The 17,280-nt window shown below is 53.6% G+C and overlaps 1 protein-coding gene across 1 annotated transcript in view; it reads right to left on the bottom strand.

The window, feature by feature from the left end:
* Positions 1-475: 475 nt before the first annotated feature.
* The window catches only part of GNB1L (G protein subunit beta 1 like), a 71,005-nt gene continuing 54,200 nt past the window's right edge, over positions 476-17,280 (bottom strand). Inside the window, exons 7-8 of the mRNA XM_017856652.1 lie at positions 14,633-14,848; positions 476-1,005 (exon numbers count right to left, since the gene is read on the bottom strand). Coding sequence (XP_017712141.1) covers positions 754-1,005; positions 14,633-14,848 — 468 coding nt within the window. The 3' untranslated portion in view covers positions 476-753. The remainder of the gene's footprint in view (positions 1,006-14,632; positions 14,849-17,280) is intronic.

Below are 17,280 nucleotides of genomic sequence, written 5' to 3'. Positions count from 1 at the left end.
GGCAGTGCTTGTCACTCCCTCGCCGCTCTCGTGCCTTCTGCCCAGCACTCACCTGGAGGCGCACCCTGCGTGCCTTCTCCACTGCACCCTCTCTGGGCAGGCATGCCCTCCTGGATCCCACATCTGGCCTGGCCCTGTGCGCTGCAAGCCCCCCTTGCCATCCTTCACAGGCACCTTTCTCTGCTTCAGCTTCACTCTTTAGGGAGTTCAGTTACTTCCTGATCCTGATCCTGGCCTCAACCTATGTGTTGGGAGCTCCTGGCTTCCTCAGGGCGAGGGATCACGTGGACATCGACAGGCAGCTGTGGTTGGGGCCTATCATCTCCCGAGGCCTGGCCCAGGAAACCCACACTTGGGGTGGCCCATTCAACAGTGGGTGAGGGTGGGGCTGAGCATCCTGCCTGGTGGGGGTCTGAGGGCACTGATGCTAAGTGGGGGACCAGGGCCTCCTCAGGGAGCTCCCACCTCAAGCCTGCAACTTGGCAATGGAAATTTATTATAAAATACCCTCAGCTGGCAACACAGCAGGCCCAAGCCAACGTCTCCTGTAGGCCTTGGACGGCCAGGACTCTGGCTGGCCCCCAGAGTCACCGTCCTGTGATGACACACTCCACAAAAGGAAACACCAACCTCGTGGTCCTTGGGCCATGACTTGCTGGTCCTCAGAGGCCCTTGAGGTTTCAGGTCAAGGCTGGGGCCCGATGCCCACCTCCCTGCCCGCCCTCCTTGTCTCCCGGGAGGGGAGTGGGTGAGTCACGCGCGTGGGTAGAGCGACCAGAGGCTGATCCGCTGATCCTTAGAGCCCGCGGCCAGCAAGCCATCGGTGGCGAAGGCCACACACTGGATGGCGGCACTGTGGAAGGCCAGCACGGCCAGCGGCTGCATCGTCCGCCAGTGGAACACGCGGATGCGGTGGTCCCAGCCTGCGGTGGCCAGGATCTTGCGGTCTGGCCGGATGGTGATCTCGGCGATCCCGGGATTGGTGAGTTCATGAGTCCCACGCACCTGTGAGAGTGAGGGGAGGCATTAGGCCACTGCTTAAGCCCATGAGGCAGTGCTGTCCCCGGCACCCCATCTGCAGCTGGAACCAGGAGAGACGCAGGCCCACAGGCCCGGGATGTGAGGGGCACACACTCCCGCACAGCTGACCTCCCACTCTTCCTAAGGCCACGATGAGGGACTCCAGCCCTCCCCTCAGACTGGTCTTCAGCCCTGCCCTGCTGCTCCTTGCACCAGCTCTGACCGACTCCTTCCCCAGTCAGAGAGCAGCAGAGAGACAGGGATGTCCCAGCTGCAGGAGAGGGGCTGGATCCTGGGGCTCCTCACCCCGGGGAAGACACTGCACCCTAGTGCCTAGTGAGAGGCCACGTCCTGGCCTTGACAGCAGCAGAACGCTGGCACTTCTCCCAAAAGAACCTCACAACCACCCCAAAGCTGATGAGGATGAGAAATACAAACTCCATCTTCAGCAAAACCATGAGGTATGTGAACCCCCAAGCTCAACAGGGCTGGGAGCGCTGCCAAGAGCGAGACCCAGTTGGGGGTTGGCAGGATGAGGCGGGGACAGGGGAGACGCCCTGGAGGCGGCAGGAACCACACAGTGCACCTTGCCCCGTGGGGGCACCTTGCCTGGTGGGGGCAACATCCCCGGCTGGGTTCTGAGAGCGGGTGGGGCACTGCACAAGACCCTGAGCCACACAGGCAGATCCTATGTGCATGGGGCTGTCGGGGCGCTGGCCTCTTCCTGGGCCGAGCGTCCCACACTCGGCGCTGGGTGCGCAGGAACCCTCCTGCCCTGACCCCTCCCTGACATTCTTCTCCTACAACAAGCAGGGAGCTGGGGAGTTGGGGGATTAGCGCTGCCTCTGTGGCCACAGCACTTCTTGGTTCCACAGGGCTGTCCCATGTGCTGCAGGAAGTTTGGCACCTCTGTGCCCACACACTGAATAACAGAGGCACTTTGCCACCATGATGACAAGAAACAAGGGCCACTTCCTTCCACACCGGCCCCATGCACTGTGAGCTTTCCGTCAGCACCCTTTTCTCTAAGGGCCTCCTGATGGGGCCACGCTGCCCTCCGTTGCGAATCACACATCTCTGCAAAGACAGCACAAGGAAAAAAGGAAGAAGAAACAGGAAAAAACAATGGCAACATTCAGCAGAGGCCAATGGAAACTGTCACCAAGCAATGCTGTCATAAATTAACAAAAGAAAACTTCATGAATTAAGCTCTGGCTCTGCGTCCCGTCTGTAAAACAAGAACCCAAAGCAGAAGAACGCGGAGGAGGAAAGCTGACCTGGCAGAGCTCAGGGGAGAACTGGAAGAAAAACTCAAAGCAATGAAGGAGAATCAGCAGCAGCAGCAACTCTAACAGGACAGCCAGGGACACAAAGGGCAGGAATGATGGAGAGTGAGCAGAATGGGCCGGGCGTGGTGGCTCATGCCTGTAATCCCAGCACTTTGGGAGGCTGAGGTGGGAGGATTGCTTGAGTCCAAGAGTTTGAGGCCAGCCTGAGTAAAACAGCATGACCTCCATCTCTATAAGAATTTTTTAAAAAATTAGCTGGGGGTGGTGGCATGTGCCTGTAATCCCAGCTACTCGGGAGGTTGAGGCGGAGAATCAGCTAAGCCCAGGAGATGGAGGCTGCAGTGAGCTGAGATCACTGCCACTGCACTCCTGTCTGGGGAACAGAGTGAGACCCTGTCTCAAAAAAAAAAAAAGATACGCTGTAATAAAGTTATCGGACTTCATAGCGAAAAAACTTTTAATAGCCAGACAAAAAGACCATGCTGATGACGAGGGTGCCATTTAGGCCATCCTCAGAATGTTCCGCAGCCACATGGGTGCCAAGGGATGATGGGGTGATGCCTGCAAAGGCTGAGGAGGAAAGCGAGGTCCAAGCATTTTATATCCAGCCAAACTGTCGCTCAACTATAAAAACAACAGACCAACATTTCTGAACATGTAAGAACTCAGAGAATCCTGCAGCCATAAGCTGTTCTTGAAGGACTAAAAGATTAACTCCAGTCTCGTAAGAGATAACTGAAGAACTGCTGCAAATGGTCTGGCAGGGAGCACTGGACCCACTTGCCTATAGGATTAGCTCTAAGACAATATGGGGATTATGGCTGTGAAACCGGTTATATAACTCACAGAAATATGGGAGGCACTGAGAGAGGTGGGATGGTTGTTAAGTTCACTGATTTAGCTCAGTTTTTGTCCTTAGGGGCCAAAGATACAATAGTCAACCTCATCCCCGAGAGATTACCTGAGCTCCCCCACCATAAGTAATGACAAAAATAGCATCATTTCCTTCTCCTATCCCACCTCACTGTAGGTGCCTTTGTTTCCTAGTATTTCGCTTGTATATCTGCATAAAGTTAAAAAAAAAGATCTAAATATACTCAACAGGCTGAGTGTGGTGGCTCATGCTTGTAATCCCAGCTACTTGGGAGGCAAAGACAGGAGGATTACTTGAGGCTGCGAGTTTGAGGCTGTCGTAAGCTAAGATCACACCACTGTACTCCAGCCTGGGCAACAGAGTGAGACCCTGTCTTTTAAAAACATTACAAATTAGCCAGGTGTGGTTGTGTAGTCCCAGCTACTTGGGAGGCTGAGGTTGGAGGATCATTTGAGTCTAGGTTTATGATTGAATTTCAAAGTGAAATCCAAATCTGTGCTATGTACAAGGGAGATTCCAAAGGAACTCTTGGCAGAGATATACCGGGAAAATGCAAACAAGAAGAACAGGGTAATCTGAATAATAAGAACATTTGAATTCAGGGCCAAAGCATTAGGTAAGGTTATATAAAATACTTAACAATGATAAAGAGTACAATTCCCAGTGAAGAGCTATATAATCCCAGCACTTTGGGAGGCCAAGGCAGGAGGACTGCCCGAGCCCAGGAGTTCAAGACCAGCCTGGGCAACATATAGAGATCCTGTCTTTACAAAAAAAATTTTTTAATTAGCCATGCATGCTGGCATGCACCTGTAGTCCCAGCTTCTTGGGAGGCTGAGGTGGAAGGATTGCTTAATCCAGGAGTTTGAGGCTGCAGTGAGCTATGATCACACCACTGCACTCCAGCCTGGGCAACAGAGCAAGACTTTGTGGCCCCCACCCCCCAAAATAACTGTAAATATCTGTTTAGCCAATAAACTGACATATCATCCATAAAGCAAGAACAATAGGAAAGTGGCTATAATTGAGTAACTGGTACCAGACTAGTCCTCTTGATGCAAACAATCATAAAAAGTGGACAAAATACACAAGGCAACTGTTTACAGGCAGGAAACACTAGGCAGAGAAGGGGAGCTGATGAGGTGGGCCTCCCAAATGCCCCCACAGCTCTCTGCCTGGAGACAATGCCCTCGGCATGAAGTCCACACAGAACATAGTGGTCACATTAAGCTGAGGAGGCAAAGATCAGAATCTAGAGCAGTCAGAGGGCTGAAATCCGTGGGGCAAGGCAAAGGAATGGAGGGAGCTGAAGACTGTGTGAGGGGTCCCTATGAGTCTTGTGTGAGGGCTGGACTGCGCATGCTCACGGTGGACTCCACAGGGCTTACGAGAGCTGCAGAGTTAAACAGAACAGGTTCAAGAGGTCAACACTGCTGGAGGTCCAGTCAGCCTGAGTGCAAAGACTGCGTGACAGCCTGAGACCAGCTGAGCTACCAGAACGGCATCACTTCAGGAATAGGATTCTGTCTTAGAGTATGGCCTACCCTAGATCTACCAGAACAAAAGTAGAAACCAAGCCCTGACAAGGTCTGCAGGAGAGGCAGAGTTTGGAAGTTGAGTTCCACCCCACTTAACAAGCCTGGGAATGAACTTTCCACAGACCTGCCCTAACAAAGCCAAAAGCCAAGCCTGCACAAGCTCAAGGCGAACAGTCAGTAACTGAACTGCACACCAGAATGAAAGCAAACACTCTTCAGAGCAAAATAACAGAACCCAGAGATTCAGCATGTATCATTTACCATGTCTGGCACACAAACAGCAAATTACTAGACATGCTAAGAAGCAGGAATATATGACCCATAGTCAAGGGGAAAAAGCAGTTAATAGAAACTGACCCCAAAATGGCAGAGATGTTGAACATATCAGATAAAGACTTTAAAGAAACTACTTAAATGTGTTCAAAAAAAATGAAAGGAAAATGTATTCAAATAATTACCAAAAAAATTGTCTTCAATGAGCATATAGGAACTATTAGCAGATAAATGGAAATTATAAAAAAGAATCATAATAGAAAATATAGAACTGGAAAGCTCAATACTGAAATGAAAAATGTATCAAATAGGCTTAACAGCAGATTGGAAATATATTTATTTTCAAAGTCAGTGAACTAGAAGACAGATCAACAGACATTGTCCAATCTGAAAAGGAGGGAGAAAAATGACTGAACCAAAACAAACAGAGCGTCAGGGGCCCATGGGATGCTATCAGACTGCGCAACTCACAGGAGCCCCAGAAGGAGGAGACAGTGAAAAATGGTCAAGAAAAAACAGTGGCTGGATATTTCCCAATTTTAATGAGAAACACGAATATATAGATGAAAAACTCAGCAGAACCCAATCAGGACAAGAAAAGAAAATCTATCTAGGCACATGATAGTCAAACTGCTGAAAACCACAGATAAAAAAAAAAAAAATCTTGAAAGCAGCCATGGTGCAAGACATATTACATGCATGGGAATGATAGGATACCATGAGTTCTCATCAGAAACAAGGAACAACATCTTTACAGGGCCCAAGGAAAAATAAAACTATCATTCCCAAGTTCCATAGCTAGGATTCTGTAAAAAGGAGGGTGATGAAGACATTTTTTAGATAAACAAAAGCTAGAGAATTTTTTGCCAGCAGAATTGCACTACAAAAAAATGTAAGAAGATACTTGGGTCTATAGGATAAGCAGCAGAAATGGCAAAGGGGTGAGTAAATGTAACATGTTATGTTTTTTATTTCTTTTAAGTTTTTTTTTTTTTTTTTTTAACTGATGATTTGAAGGAAAACTGGTCAGATGCAGTGGCTCATACCTGTAATCCCAGCATGTGGGATTGCTTAAACCTAGGAGTTCAAGGCCAGCCTGGGCAACACAGTGAGACCCTATCTCTACAAAAACTTAGCCAGGCATGGTGGTACGTGCCTATAGTCCCAACTACTCGGGAAGCTGAGGCAGGAGTTTGAGGGTGCAGTGAGCTGTGATTGCAACACTGCACCCCAGTCTGGGTGACAGAGCAAGACCTTGCCTCAAAGAAAAGGAAAACTAATATTGTAAGGTGCAGTTTTGAATGTGTGTAGATACAGATCACAACAGTCACAGAAAGACTAAAAGGGTGAGCAGGAGGGATTGCACCAGCACAAGGTCATGTTTGTGAGACGGGATGTGAACAACACTGATTCTAAGGAGACTTTGAGAAGGGTGCACACTCTTAAAGTGCAACCACGTAGGAACAAAAGTGGCAAGGGGTCTAGCTAAGAAGCCAATAGAGGAAACAAAACAGAATACTAAGAAATAAATATTTGATTACCACAAAAGAAGGTCGAGAAGGAGGAAAAGTGGTCAAAAATGGAAGTGACAAGTGGAAAATAAGCATAGAGATGTTAAACTTAATCCCAGACATGTCAATAATTACAGTGAATGCAAACAGACTAAACGCATCAGTCAAAAGGCAGAGATTGTCAGAAAGCATCACAAAGCAAGACACACCTGTCTTCTAAAGATACTTTTTATTGGGAGGCCGAGGCAGATGGATCATGAGGTCAAGAGATCGAGACCAGCCTGGCCAACATGGTGAAACCCCATCTCTACTAAAAATACAAAAATTAGCCGGGCGTGGTGGCACAAGCCTGTAATCCCAGCTACTCGAGAGGCTGAGGCAGGAGAATTACTTGAACCTGGGAGGCGGAGGTTGCAGTGAGCCGAGATCATGCCATTGCACTCCAGCCTGGCGACAAAGTGAGACTCTGTCTCAAAAAAAAAATAAAAAAGTAAAAAAAAAAGATGCGGCCGGGCGCGGTGGAGCTCATATGTCCTAATAATCCCAGCACTTTGGGAGCCGAGATGGCGCGGATCACGAGGTCAGAGATCGAGACATCCGGCTAACAACAGCTGAAACCCCGTTTCTAACTAAAAATATAAAAAAAATTAAGCCGGGCGTGGTTGGCGGGGCGCCTGTAGTCCCAGTACTGCGGGAGGCTGAGACAGGAGAATGGCATGAAAACCCGGGAGCGGAGCTTTGCATTGAGCTGAGATCAAGCCACTGCACTCCAGCCTGGGTGACAGAGCGAGACTCCGTCTCAAAAAAAAACAAAAAAAAAAGATGCTTTTTAAATGTCAAGAGGTCAAGACAGGTTGAAGGTAGAAGCAGGGAGGAAAATGCAAAGGGCAAACCTAAGAAAGTCGATGCTACTGTTTAGCATCAGACAAAGCCAACTTCAAGACAAAGAGCATTACAAGAGACAAGGGACACTTTGTGTTGAGAAAAAGGCCCTGCACCAAGACGAGGTGACATCTCAGCGCCTATACACCCACACTCAGCCCCAGAGCTTCAAAGCTCATGAAGCAAAACTGGCAGAGACAAAGAAACAGGCATGTTTGCAATCACAGTTAAAGATTTTAAGAGCCTTCTCTGCGTAACTGTTAAAAAAAACTAGACCAAAAAATCAGTAAGGATATTAAAGACTGGAACCACGTCCACTGACCTGGGTCAGGCTGACGGAAGGCTCCACCCTACAACTGCGGAACACACGCTCCTTTCAAGTCCATGTGGTGCACTCCCCGACACAGGCCATGTGCTGGGCCAAAAACAAGCCTCCATAAATTTCTAAACACTGCAATTGCACTGCGTGCATTCACTGACAACAGAATTAAGCTAGATTAAAGATATAGCTACAAAATCAATGAATATTTGGAAATTAACACACCCCCCCAAGGAACCAACGGATCAAAGAGGAAATCACAATATTCTGAACTGAATTAAAATGAAGACACAATAAATCAAAGCTGGCCGGGCGCGGTGGCTCAAGCCTGTAATCCCAGCACTTTGGGAGGCCGAGACGGGCGGATCACGAGGTCAGGAGATCGAGACCATCCTGGCTAATACAGTGAAACCCCGTCTCTACTAAAACTACAAAAAAAAAAACTAGCCGGGCGACGAAGCGGGCGCCTGTAGTCCCAGCTACTCGGGAGGCTGAGACAGGAGAATGGCGTGAACCCGGGAGGCGGAGCTTGCAGTGAGCTGAGAGCCGGCCACTGCACTCCAGCCTGGGCGGCAGAGCAAGACTCCGTCTCAAAATAAAAAAAATAAAAAAAAAATAAATCAAAGCTTATGGGACTGAGCCACACGGAAGGTGGCCAGGCTGGGAGTTGAATTCTCAGCAGCCCAGGGAAGCAGCAAGACCTAGATCTGAGACCCAGCAGCTGCTGCTGCTGAGAGAACGGCCCCTTGGCATCCAGGCCCGTGCACTCCGAGGCCACCAGCACAGCCACCAAGAAGCCCCTGGCCGAGGAATCCCTAAAGGATGTGCTTTTGGCTTCCAGAAGGAGGGCTTGAGATGTAAGAATGCCCAGGGCTTGAGATGTAAGAATGCCCACACATGAAATGCAATTATCGACATGAGAACTGCTTCCGTAAGAGATGTGTCTACACCTGGAGCGCCAGGAAGGTTGGAGGTAAAATGATTAAAATATAAGGCTATAAAGGGAAGTAGCGACCAAAAGAAACCTGGATTGAGCCATACTAAGAGTTGGAAAATAGGCTTTGGGGCAATTGTCCTTTCTAGAGATGATGAGGGGAATGAAGAGAAGACCTCACCCACAAGGGAATTACCATTTTAAACTGGCATATTCCTAGGCCAGCTTCAAAGTGCATAAAACAAACACAGGCTCCCAGCAAAAGGGAACTGGACAGGCCTCTCTGCACTTGCTGGGGACCCTGGTCACCTGCAGGATGACTTAAAGGCCTAAGAATCAGTAGACACATGGGCCTGGCACTCACGTGTGCAGCGGGGCATCTGACAACCAGCAGCGCCTCCCTGGCACATGTGCAGTGCTTATGAAAACTGGACAGCCCTGCATTTCAAAGAACTGATATCATTCAGACCTTGTTCCCAGACCACAATGTTAATTAAGTTAGAAATTGAAAACTAAAAAATAACTGGGGAAAAAAATCAAACATTCAGAACCATAAAAGCATTCTAATTAACTCAGCAGCCAGAGAACAAATAAAATGGGGTCTTTGTGTCAAATGAGCAACATGGAAAAAAATAATAAAATGGGGTCTGCCCGGAAGTGAGGGGAGGAAGACAATGTCTTCTTGCACCAGGGACCCCAGCTGGGTGGTCACCTGTGGAAACAGGCTCCATGTGGGGCGAGCAAGGGAAGGCTGAGTGTCGATGGGCTGTGCACCTGACCCCAGGCAGGGCAGCAGATGCAACCCAGGGGACATGGGATGGAGGGAGAGCATGGCAAGGACAGAAATGATGAACAGAAAGATAGAAATGCTCAAGGACAAACACATACAAGACTGATCAGGAATAAAGCAGGGACAGAGCTTTGAATGCGGCAGAAATTTAAACAATCATCACAAGCAGTCCAAAAAAGGTCACTAGGAATATAACCTTGAGGATTTGTATGCCCACACATTCCTAGAAAATTCCCTAAATCAGGAAACCTAAATTAGTCTACAAAGAAAACAACCCAGGCAGAGAAAATAACTGCCCAGTAATGGTGCAGGTGAAGACCAACCTATAGTCACTCACAATCCCCACCTCCACCGCCCAAATGTGTCCATCCATCGGGAGAAGAGGAGACGCTCCCCACCAGCTTCCTGAGCCTGGGGCTCTTGTCACTAGGCAGGTGGTGGGAGAGGGAGACCCAAGTCAGTCTGTGGCTCTGGGCAGTTCCGGCCCAGCCCAGTGGAGTGGGCAGAGCATATGTCACACGTGGGGGGCGCTCGTGGTGATTTCAGGACTTTTCCCTGAGATCCAGGGACAGACTGAGGATTTTAGTTGTTTTAATGTTTAAGAAAACTCCAACAATGCAATGAACAGATTCAAGAAGAAAACCTGTATGAGTCATAGAGATACAGTGAGAGCATTCGGTGACATCAGGCACCCATTCAAGACCCAGATTCTTTCCCCAGGAGAGGTGGGAGGAGCCTTGCCTGGTGAGGAGATGCCACCAAACAACCCACAGCCCTCACCCCGGCCTGGGATACCACCGCCTGCGCCCCCTGACGCTGCTCTAGGCTCCTGGTCAGTGAGGTCGGCGCCTCGCCATGCCCTCTCAGCCACCTTGCCCTCCGACCTCAACACCAGCTTGTCTCTCAAGGCCAAGCCCCTGCAGGCCCATTGTCCTGCCCTTTCAAGGCATCTCCAGGGCCCAGGTCCCCCTGTTCATGGACTTAGCAAGGCCTGCAGCCCTGACCCTTCTCATGGCCCCTCCCCTCCCACCCCCCACTGTAACCAGCACAGTCCCAGCACATCCCAGATGCTCTGCCTGTCCTCTACCTCTCTTGCCTGGCAGACCTTGGCTCTAGGGGTCTTGGCAGCGTCCTCCTTGTGCTGAACGTGCTGCAGCATGACACACAGCCATTGGTTGGCAACCACAAGCCCAGGCTGGCCTCAGTGTGCAGAGCACCCGGCCTCAGGGCTGCCTCCCCTCCCTCCACACCAGCCCCTGCCTCCCCACTTGGCTCCCTGTGACCCGGCTGAGGGGCCATCAAGGCCAGCACCTGCTGTGCAGGGCCGTGGGGGGATGCTGGCATGTATGTGTCACGCATGTGGGGTTCACCGCCTGTGCTTGCAGACCCAGGAGCCTCTCCCTGCTCTCGGGGACCAGAACACAGTGGCCCAGGGAGGGAACTGATGGCTGGGAACAAGAACAGGAGGCTGATTTGATGCCATCGTCACCGTCACCCGTTTCTCTCCTATGACCTCTGCCCTAAGTCAGTGGTAGAGAGCAAACACCGGGCCCCACGCCATGGCCCTCACTGGAAGCCACTGGAGCCTGCTCAGGGCCCTCTTGATAGGAATTTGCTGGAAGGTCCTTCCCAGGGAGAAAAGAGCTGCTGAATGCCTGGAGCCACTAGGCGCGCGGGGAGGTTTCCGTAGGAGTCCTGACTGGGTGTCTTCACCTGTGGGAAGCTGAGATGCACAGTTACTCCTGCCCAGCAGCCTGGCTGTGCCTACCCACCAGCCAGGCGGCCACTGGCTGCAGGGACAGGAACGACCCCACACCCACCTCAGCCATTCTCAGAAAGCAGTGACAGCATCAAGGTAAAGAAAACCAGGTGCAAGGACCAGCTTCCCGCAGGAAAAGAGGACGATGCAGGAAGCCTGGTGGGGCCTCCTGGAGAAAGACTAGGGCCTGCTCCAGCCCTGTGTTCCTGAAGAAGAGGACTGGTCCTGGCCCTGCAGTGATGGCAGCCAGGGCCCTGTACTACTGTGCTCCTGATGGCAGGTGGGACCATGCCCAAGCCCTGCACAAGCCTCTCCTCCTGATGCGATGCACGGGGAGCTGACCCAGGGCCCTCTGGCCTCCCTCCTGGCTGCCCAGCAGCTCTGCTACTGCTCTCTAAAGGGCAGCCTCTGGCAGACGGCGGCAGCAGCCACCACTGCTGTGCAGATGGGAGCGCAGCTGGGACACCTGGCCCTGTCTCATTGGAGAGCCACGGTTGGTCCACTTCCCAGGCCAGGGCTGTCTGGAGTAGGGGAGCCTCATTATTACTTAAAGGCCTCAGAATATGGCTGGCTGTAAATCAGTCCCCGCTTCAAGGCTGTGGGCGCTACCCCAAATGTGGGAGGGAGAGGGCCTGCATACCACCTGTATCTGATGACAACGCAGGCTCTAACTGCGATGGCTCATGAGAAAGCCACCTTAGCAAGGCAGGGCTCCAGTTGCCACTTGCCTCCAAGGCATCCTCAGGTGGCATCCTGATGTGGGCAGCCTCCTCGTCACCACCGCGGCCCCTGGCCAAGCCCCAGCCTGGACCTGGCCCTTCCAGGAAGGCTCTCTGGCCACCAGTGTCTCTCATAGCGCATGACCTCAGGTGCCAGGAATGCGTGGCGCGGCCAGGCCACCATCTGGTTCTGATTACCCATGCTCTGCTCCGGGAACCTCACTCGCGTCTCTGCTCCCAGCACCCGCTGGGGGGAGACTGATCTTGGCTTATCAGAGGCTTTGGTGGGAGGGTGCGAGGGACACACAGCCGCACCCATGTGGCTCTTGGCCGAGGAGTCACAGTGCAGGCGGTGGGTGAGGACACCTGTGGGTGCTGAGGACCTGCGGTCACCTTGCTTGCTCCCGGCGGCAAGAATGCTCTCAAGCAGCTCACCTCCGAAAGCGCCCCCAGAGGCTTTCCCTGAGGCCCGGGCTTTACAGAACCTGCAGTCTCCAGGGCCTCTAGGATCAATGTTAAGACGTGACATTGGGCAGAGGGTGGCATGTCAGCCTCTCCAGCTCTCTGTCCCCTGTCCCTGGGATCGCCTGTCCCCTCCCAGGCCTCCTCCTGGCCCATGCAACACAGCTCCCTGTCCCCTGTCCCTGGGGTCGCCTGTCCCCTCCCAGGCCTCCTCCTGGCCCATGCAACACAGGGCTCAGTAGGGGAAGCGCTTCTCCTTTGATGTGCACCACAGGCCGATGCCCTGCCCAGCACGCCACAGCCACGCCAACCACTTCCAGTTCCTGGTTCTCCCTTCTGCTCTCACTTTTCAATTCATTAATACCTGGTCCTCCTTTTGCTTTAACTTTTCATTTCATCAATCCGGTCAAGTTCATCTCTGGACTGGAACGTGCCCCATAAATTACAGTCTTAAGTTCCAGCAGCTGTTTCCCAAGCACGCCAGGAGAGACGAGGCAGATCTGGGTCAGGACGGCAGGAGGGCCCCTTCCCGGGGTCCTGGGCGCAGGGGTGGGGACTGCAGGGAAGAGCCTTCCGGGGGCTCTCAGGGAAGCTGCCTGGGTCTTCAGCCCTTTACTGTCAGACTGGTGAAGGACAAGCTAGTGCCAAGTGAACACTGGACCCCATGGGGGCACCCTGCAGGGTCCCTGCCAGGCTTGAGGAGGAGGGAGGGAGTGGGAGGGAGATGCCCCTTCCAGACATGCAGAGCCAGCACCCAGAGTGGCTCAGCCTCCCAGTGCCCAGAGCAGCTCAGCTTCTAGCTGCTAAGAATGGGCATGATGATGACTCTCATCCGCCCATCACACAGGCCTACTAGGCCTTAGGAGACCGTTCTTCCTGGGGAAACACAAGAAGCTCTGCCGCTTACAGTAGGGACTTGCGTCCCCACCCCCAGGACAGCTGACGGATGGGGAATGGATGGACACAGCTTTCCTGCAAGTCTGCCATGTGCCCGCACAGGCTGGTGATGCCCACAGGGCACTGGGGCCGCTCACAGAACCCTGCCCCTCTGTGTATCCTGGTCTCACCAGGGCCCGTCCTTCGCAGCTCTACCATATGCTTCAAAGGCTCTGGTGGTGCCTACTCAGGAGTGGGCCTGACGGACCCAAGGTGAGCCCTCCCCGCCCCACAGGGGCCAGGACTGGGTGAGCGTGAGGCGCAGCAGGCTTGCTGGGGCTGCTGGCAAGTCTGCCCTGCCTGGGGGCCCAAGGGATGCCTTCCCTGTGGCCTCCTGTCATACAGACAGCCTGGACCACAGCCCCACAGAGAAGGGCAGCCCCAGGACCTGTCCTCAGTGAGGCTGGGAGCTGCTGCTTCGGCCAGTAGCCACCTCACGGGACATGCAGCTCCCCCTGGAGGCCCTTCACCCACGAGACTGGGCAATCAGGCCACTCGCTGGCTGTGGGTAAGTCTCAGGCTTCCAAGGCTTCTGGTGAATGGGGGCTCCTTGTCCACCCCCCAGAAGCCAGGATGTACCCAGGCCACACCCAGCACCTCATCCCTCATGGTCTTTGCAGCCCCAAGACCTGCACCAGAGTGAGACCTGGACAGGAGGCTCCGCTTGCTCCCACCAGCCTGACCCGATCCCTCCCATCCCAAATGGGGCCACATGTGTAGGCCAGGCCACCCTGTGTTGAGCCCTGGAGCCACAGGCCCAGACAGGGATACCACGGTGCCCCTCGAGCCACGCCAGCCAGGAGAGCCCAGGAGACACCACAAGAAGATCTTCGGCAACCGCCAGGCGGCCCTGAGGCCTCCCTGCCTTCCTGCTGGGCTTTCCCACTGCCCGTGAGCAACAGCCTCCCTCAGACCAGCTCCAGACCACCACGGGGGCCACAGCTCCTTGCAGTTTTCCACACTGGTATTTTTTTTGTTTTGTTTTTTTGTTTTTTTTGATTAATCAGTTCCTTACTGACCAAATTCCTCTGAGTTTTCACAAAGGGGTTTGAGTATTCCTGGACTCTGCGTGCCTTTCTCTAGATGGACAAGATGTAATGCCATGAACCTGAGGTCTGGGCGAAACCCGAACCATGTGAACACTCTGCCAGCACCCACGCCCCTTTCTTTCTGCGCCAGCCATGCACAGCCCCCCTGCACCCGCCTCCAAGTGATTAATTAGCCAGGGATCTGCAACAACTCCTCTTCATGCCTAAATATTGTTTCAGCCTATCAGACTGTTAGTGCAGAGCAGGATAAATGAGGCCCAGGGCCTGGCGCACTGACCTGCAGGGCCTGCTGCCCGTCCAGGCTCCAGACAGCCAGCGCCTTCCCCGCGGAGCCCGAGATGCCCCTGGCCTTCTGGGAGTCAAAGTCAAGGTCCATGACGGGCTCCTCGTGGCAGGCGATGTGGCTACACACCTTCTGCTCAGAGACGTCCCACAGGGCCACCGATCCATCCTCATAGCCGGCCAGAAGGAGTGGGCGGGGGTTGCAGTCGGCCTGCGGGGAACAGCAGAGCAGTCAGCTCCTAGAAGGACTCTGACGTCAGTGAGTTTTGGGGGAGAAGGGGCTCTGGAGATCTCCTGCCCCTCCTGCTGGCTGGGGCTGTCTCCCATGTCTTCCACGTGGCTGACACAGCTCAGAAGCTCTGCACCGCCAGTGCCCTCCTGTACAGCCCCTGGATGGCTGATGCTGTCAGCATGCGACTGGCACGGCTGCCCTTAGGGCAACCCGAGGACATAGGGGCAGAGGGCACAGAGCTGAGCCCGAGGCCTCCCACTGCTGTACCACTTCTCACCAGCCCTGCAACCTGCATGTGCCCATCCTGGGTTCTGCCCAAAGGGGTGATGCTGGGCACTCACCAGCCACTGTGAGTGCTGCCAACCCTCTCCACCTCTCCCATGCACAGGGACCTATCCTCCTGCCTCCTTTCCCTAGGCCTAAGATGTGTGGCCACTGCTCACTGGGGCTGGTCACCTGTCTAGAGCCGCCAGCCAGAAGAAACCGTGAGCTCCATCTCCATGAAAAATGAACTCTCTGTGCTTTGTCAGTGTGGCTGCTGAAGCCCCCACCCCTGAAGCCTGGCGCGAGCTGCCCGAGCTCTCGTGATGAATGAGGGCGCAGGTCAGAGGGCTCCGAGCCCTGGGCAGACGCCTCGTTTGTTAAGCCTCTGGAATAATTGCAGGAGGAGAGCGCTGCAGGATTCCGCATCACCCTGGGGACACAGCCGTCAGTCCCCGGCACCAAGAATGACAGCCCAGAGAAACCTGGCATGGCTGAGCAAGGAGACCTGGGGGAACCGGAAGGCACCAGGGGGTGTACCTAACAAAGGGATGCTGAGTCCTCAAACAGCGCAAGGACCAGGGCTCCAGGGAACCAGGGGAGCCAGGCCCGGAGCCCGAGGCCAACTGCCCTGACCTGGAGGGGATGGCCAGGCCAGGGACAGAAGGACAGTCACTGTGCCCTGCAGGATGTGGGCATGTGAATGCGATGCCAGAGCTGGTCCAGTGGTCCTCATACATGTCCCTGGAAAAGACTTGTAAAACCGCTGGGTTCTAATAACAGAGTTCACACAGATGAAACTGAGAAGAGTGAGGCTCCGGGAGGAGGCAAGTGGCAGTCGATGCGTCTCCTCCTGGGGCATCTTCTCCCAGGCTTCGTCCCAAGTCATGCCCTGCTGCCAGAGTCCACATTGTCCCTGGGAGGCAGAGCTGCCCCAGGCCCCCGAGTGTACTCAGCGCCCTGCCCCTCCCTGCAGAAGCCCTGGCCATGCTGCTGCGTGTGCTGTTTTATCCCCGGGAGGAGTTCCATGTTGGCACCTTTCAGATCACCTGCTGGGAAATGAGGCGTGCAGGACCCACAGTACTTTGCTCCTTGACATGGGTGCCACGCCCTCTGCACAGGAGCTCCTTGCAGGCAGCCCTGGCTCCCTGGAAGGGCCTCCCCCTGGTAAGCGGTGTATCTGAACTCAGAGTGGGTGAGGGCCAGGCGAGAGCAGCTGGGAACACTCCGCATCCCAACCAGGAAAGCAGACCAACCCCAGAAGCTGACTCCAAAGACTCTCCCCACTGGACCTGCTCCCCTCAGGCAGCGCTCTGTGGTGGCACCTGTTCCCAGCCTGCGCCACCCTCCTCCCTGGCACTGTCCTCCACTGCCGAAGCTGAGACTGCCTGGGGCTGCTCCCGTCACTGATGTCCTTCTGGCAGTCTCCGAGCCTAGCGCCTGTGTGAAGCCACTGCCTCTGAGTTCAGATGCCATGGCCAGCGCAGGGACTGTGTGTGTGACTGACCTGCCTGCCATGGTGCCACAGGGTGGCCGGAGCAGAAGCCAACCTGGCCTGGAGGGGCTTGCCCTGTGGTTGCCAGCCTCTGCTATGCCCCTGGTCCCTGTAGATCCCAGTGACAGACACCACAGGCAGGGCAGTCCTCTTGTGGCTGGGGCAGTTTGGTGCCCACAGCCTTGATGCTGCCTGACCTCTGCTGGGGAGAGGATCTGAAGTCTCCCAGATCTGTTCTTCTCTGCCCTCTCCCTGCCTGCAGATGAGACCTGGAGGCCAGGCCTCACTCTGTACCCCTCCTATTGACTGGCAGCCCCAGAGGGACACAGCAGGTCAAGGGCCGTGGGAAGCCCTCAATGCACCGTACCCCAGGAAGCAGGGCAGGGCTGGCTGGAGGGGCCCTTGCCCTGAGGGCTGTGCCACTGACTGCCTCAGGCTTGACATAGGTCCTGATCTTTTATATATTAATAACAATTATTCTTATGTTGCAGGTCAGCTGCTTTAAGGAGCAAAATAAGAATATAATAAAGATTAAAATTTTTTTAAATGTTTAAATAAATAAAAAATAAAAATGAGATTGCCCCCCCCAAAAAAAAGTAAAGAAAAGAAAACTCTCAGTGTTTCAGAAAAAAAAACAGCAAGTCAAGCCACTGTG

Source organism: Rhinopithecus bieti, unplaced genomic scaffold, assembly GCF_001698545.2.
Source record: "Rhinopithecus bieti isolate Rb0 unplaced genomic scaffold, ASM169854v2 scaffold_44745, whole genome shotgun sequence".
NCBI classification, from domain to species: domain Eukaryota; kingdom Metazoa; phylum Chordata; class Mammalia; order Primates; family Cercopithecidae; genus Rhinopithecus; species Rhinopithecus bieti.
Note: the sequence above shows the minus strand (reverse complement) of the source record. Positions and strands in the feature narration are given on the sequence as shown.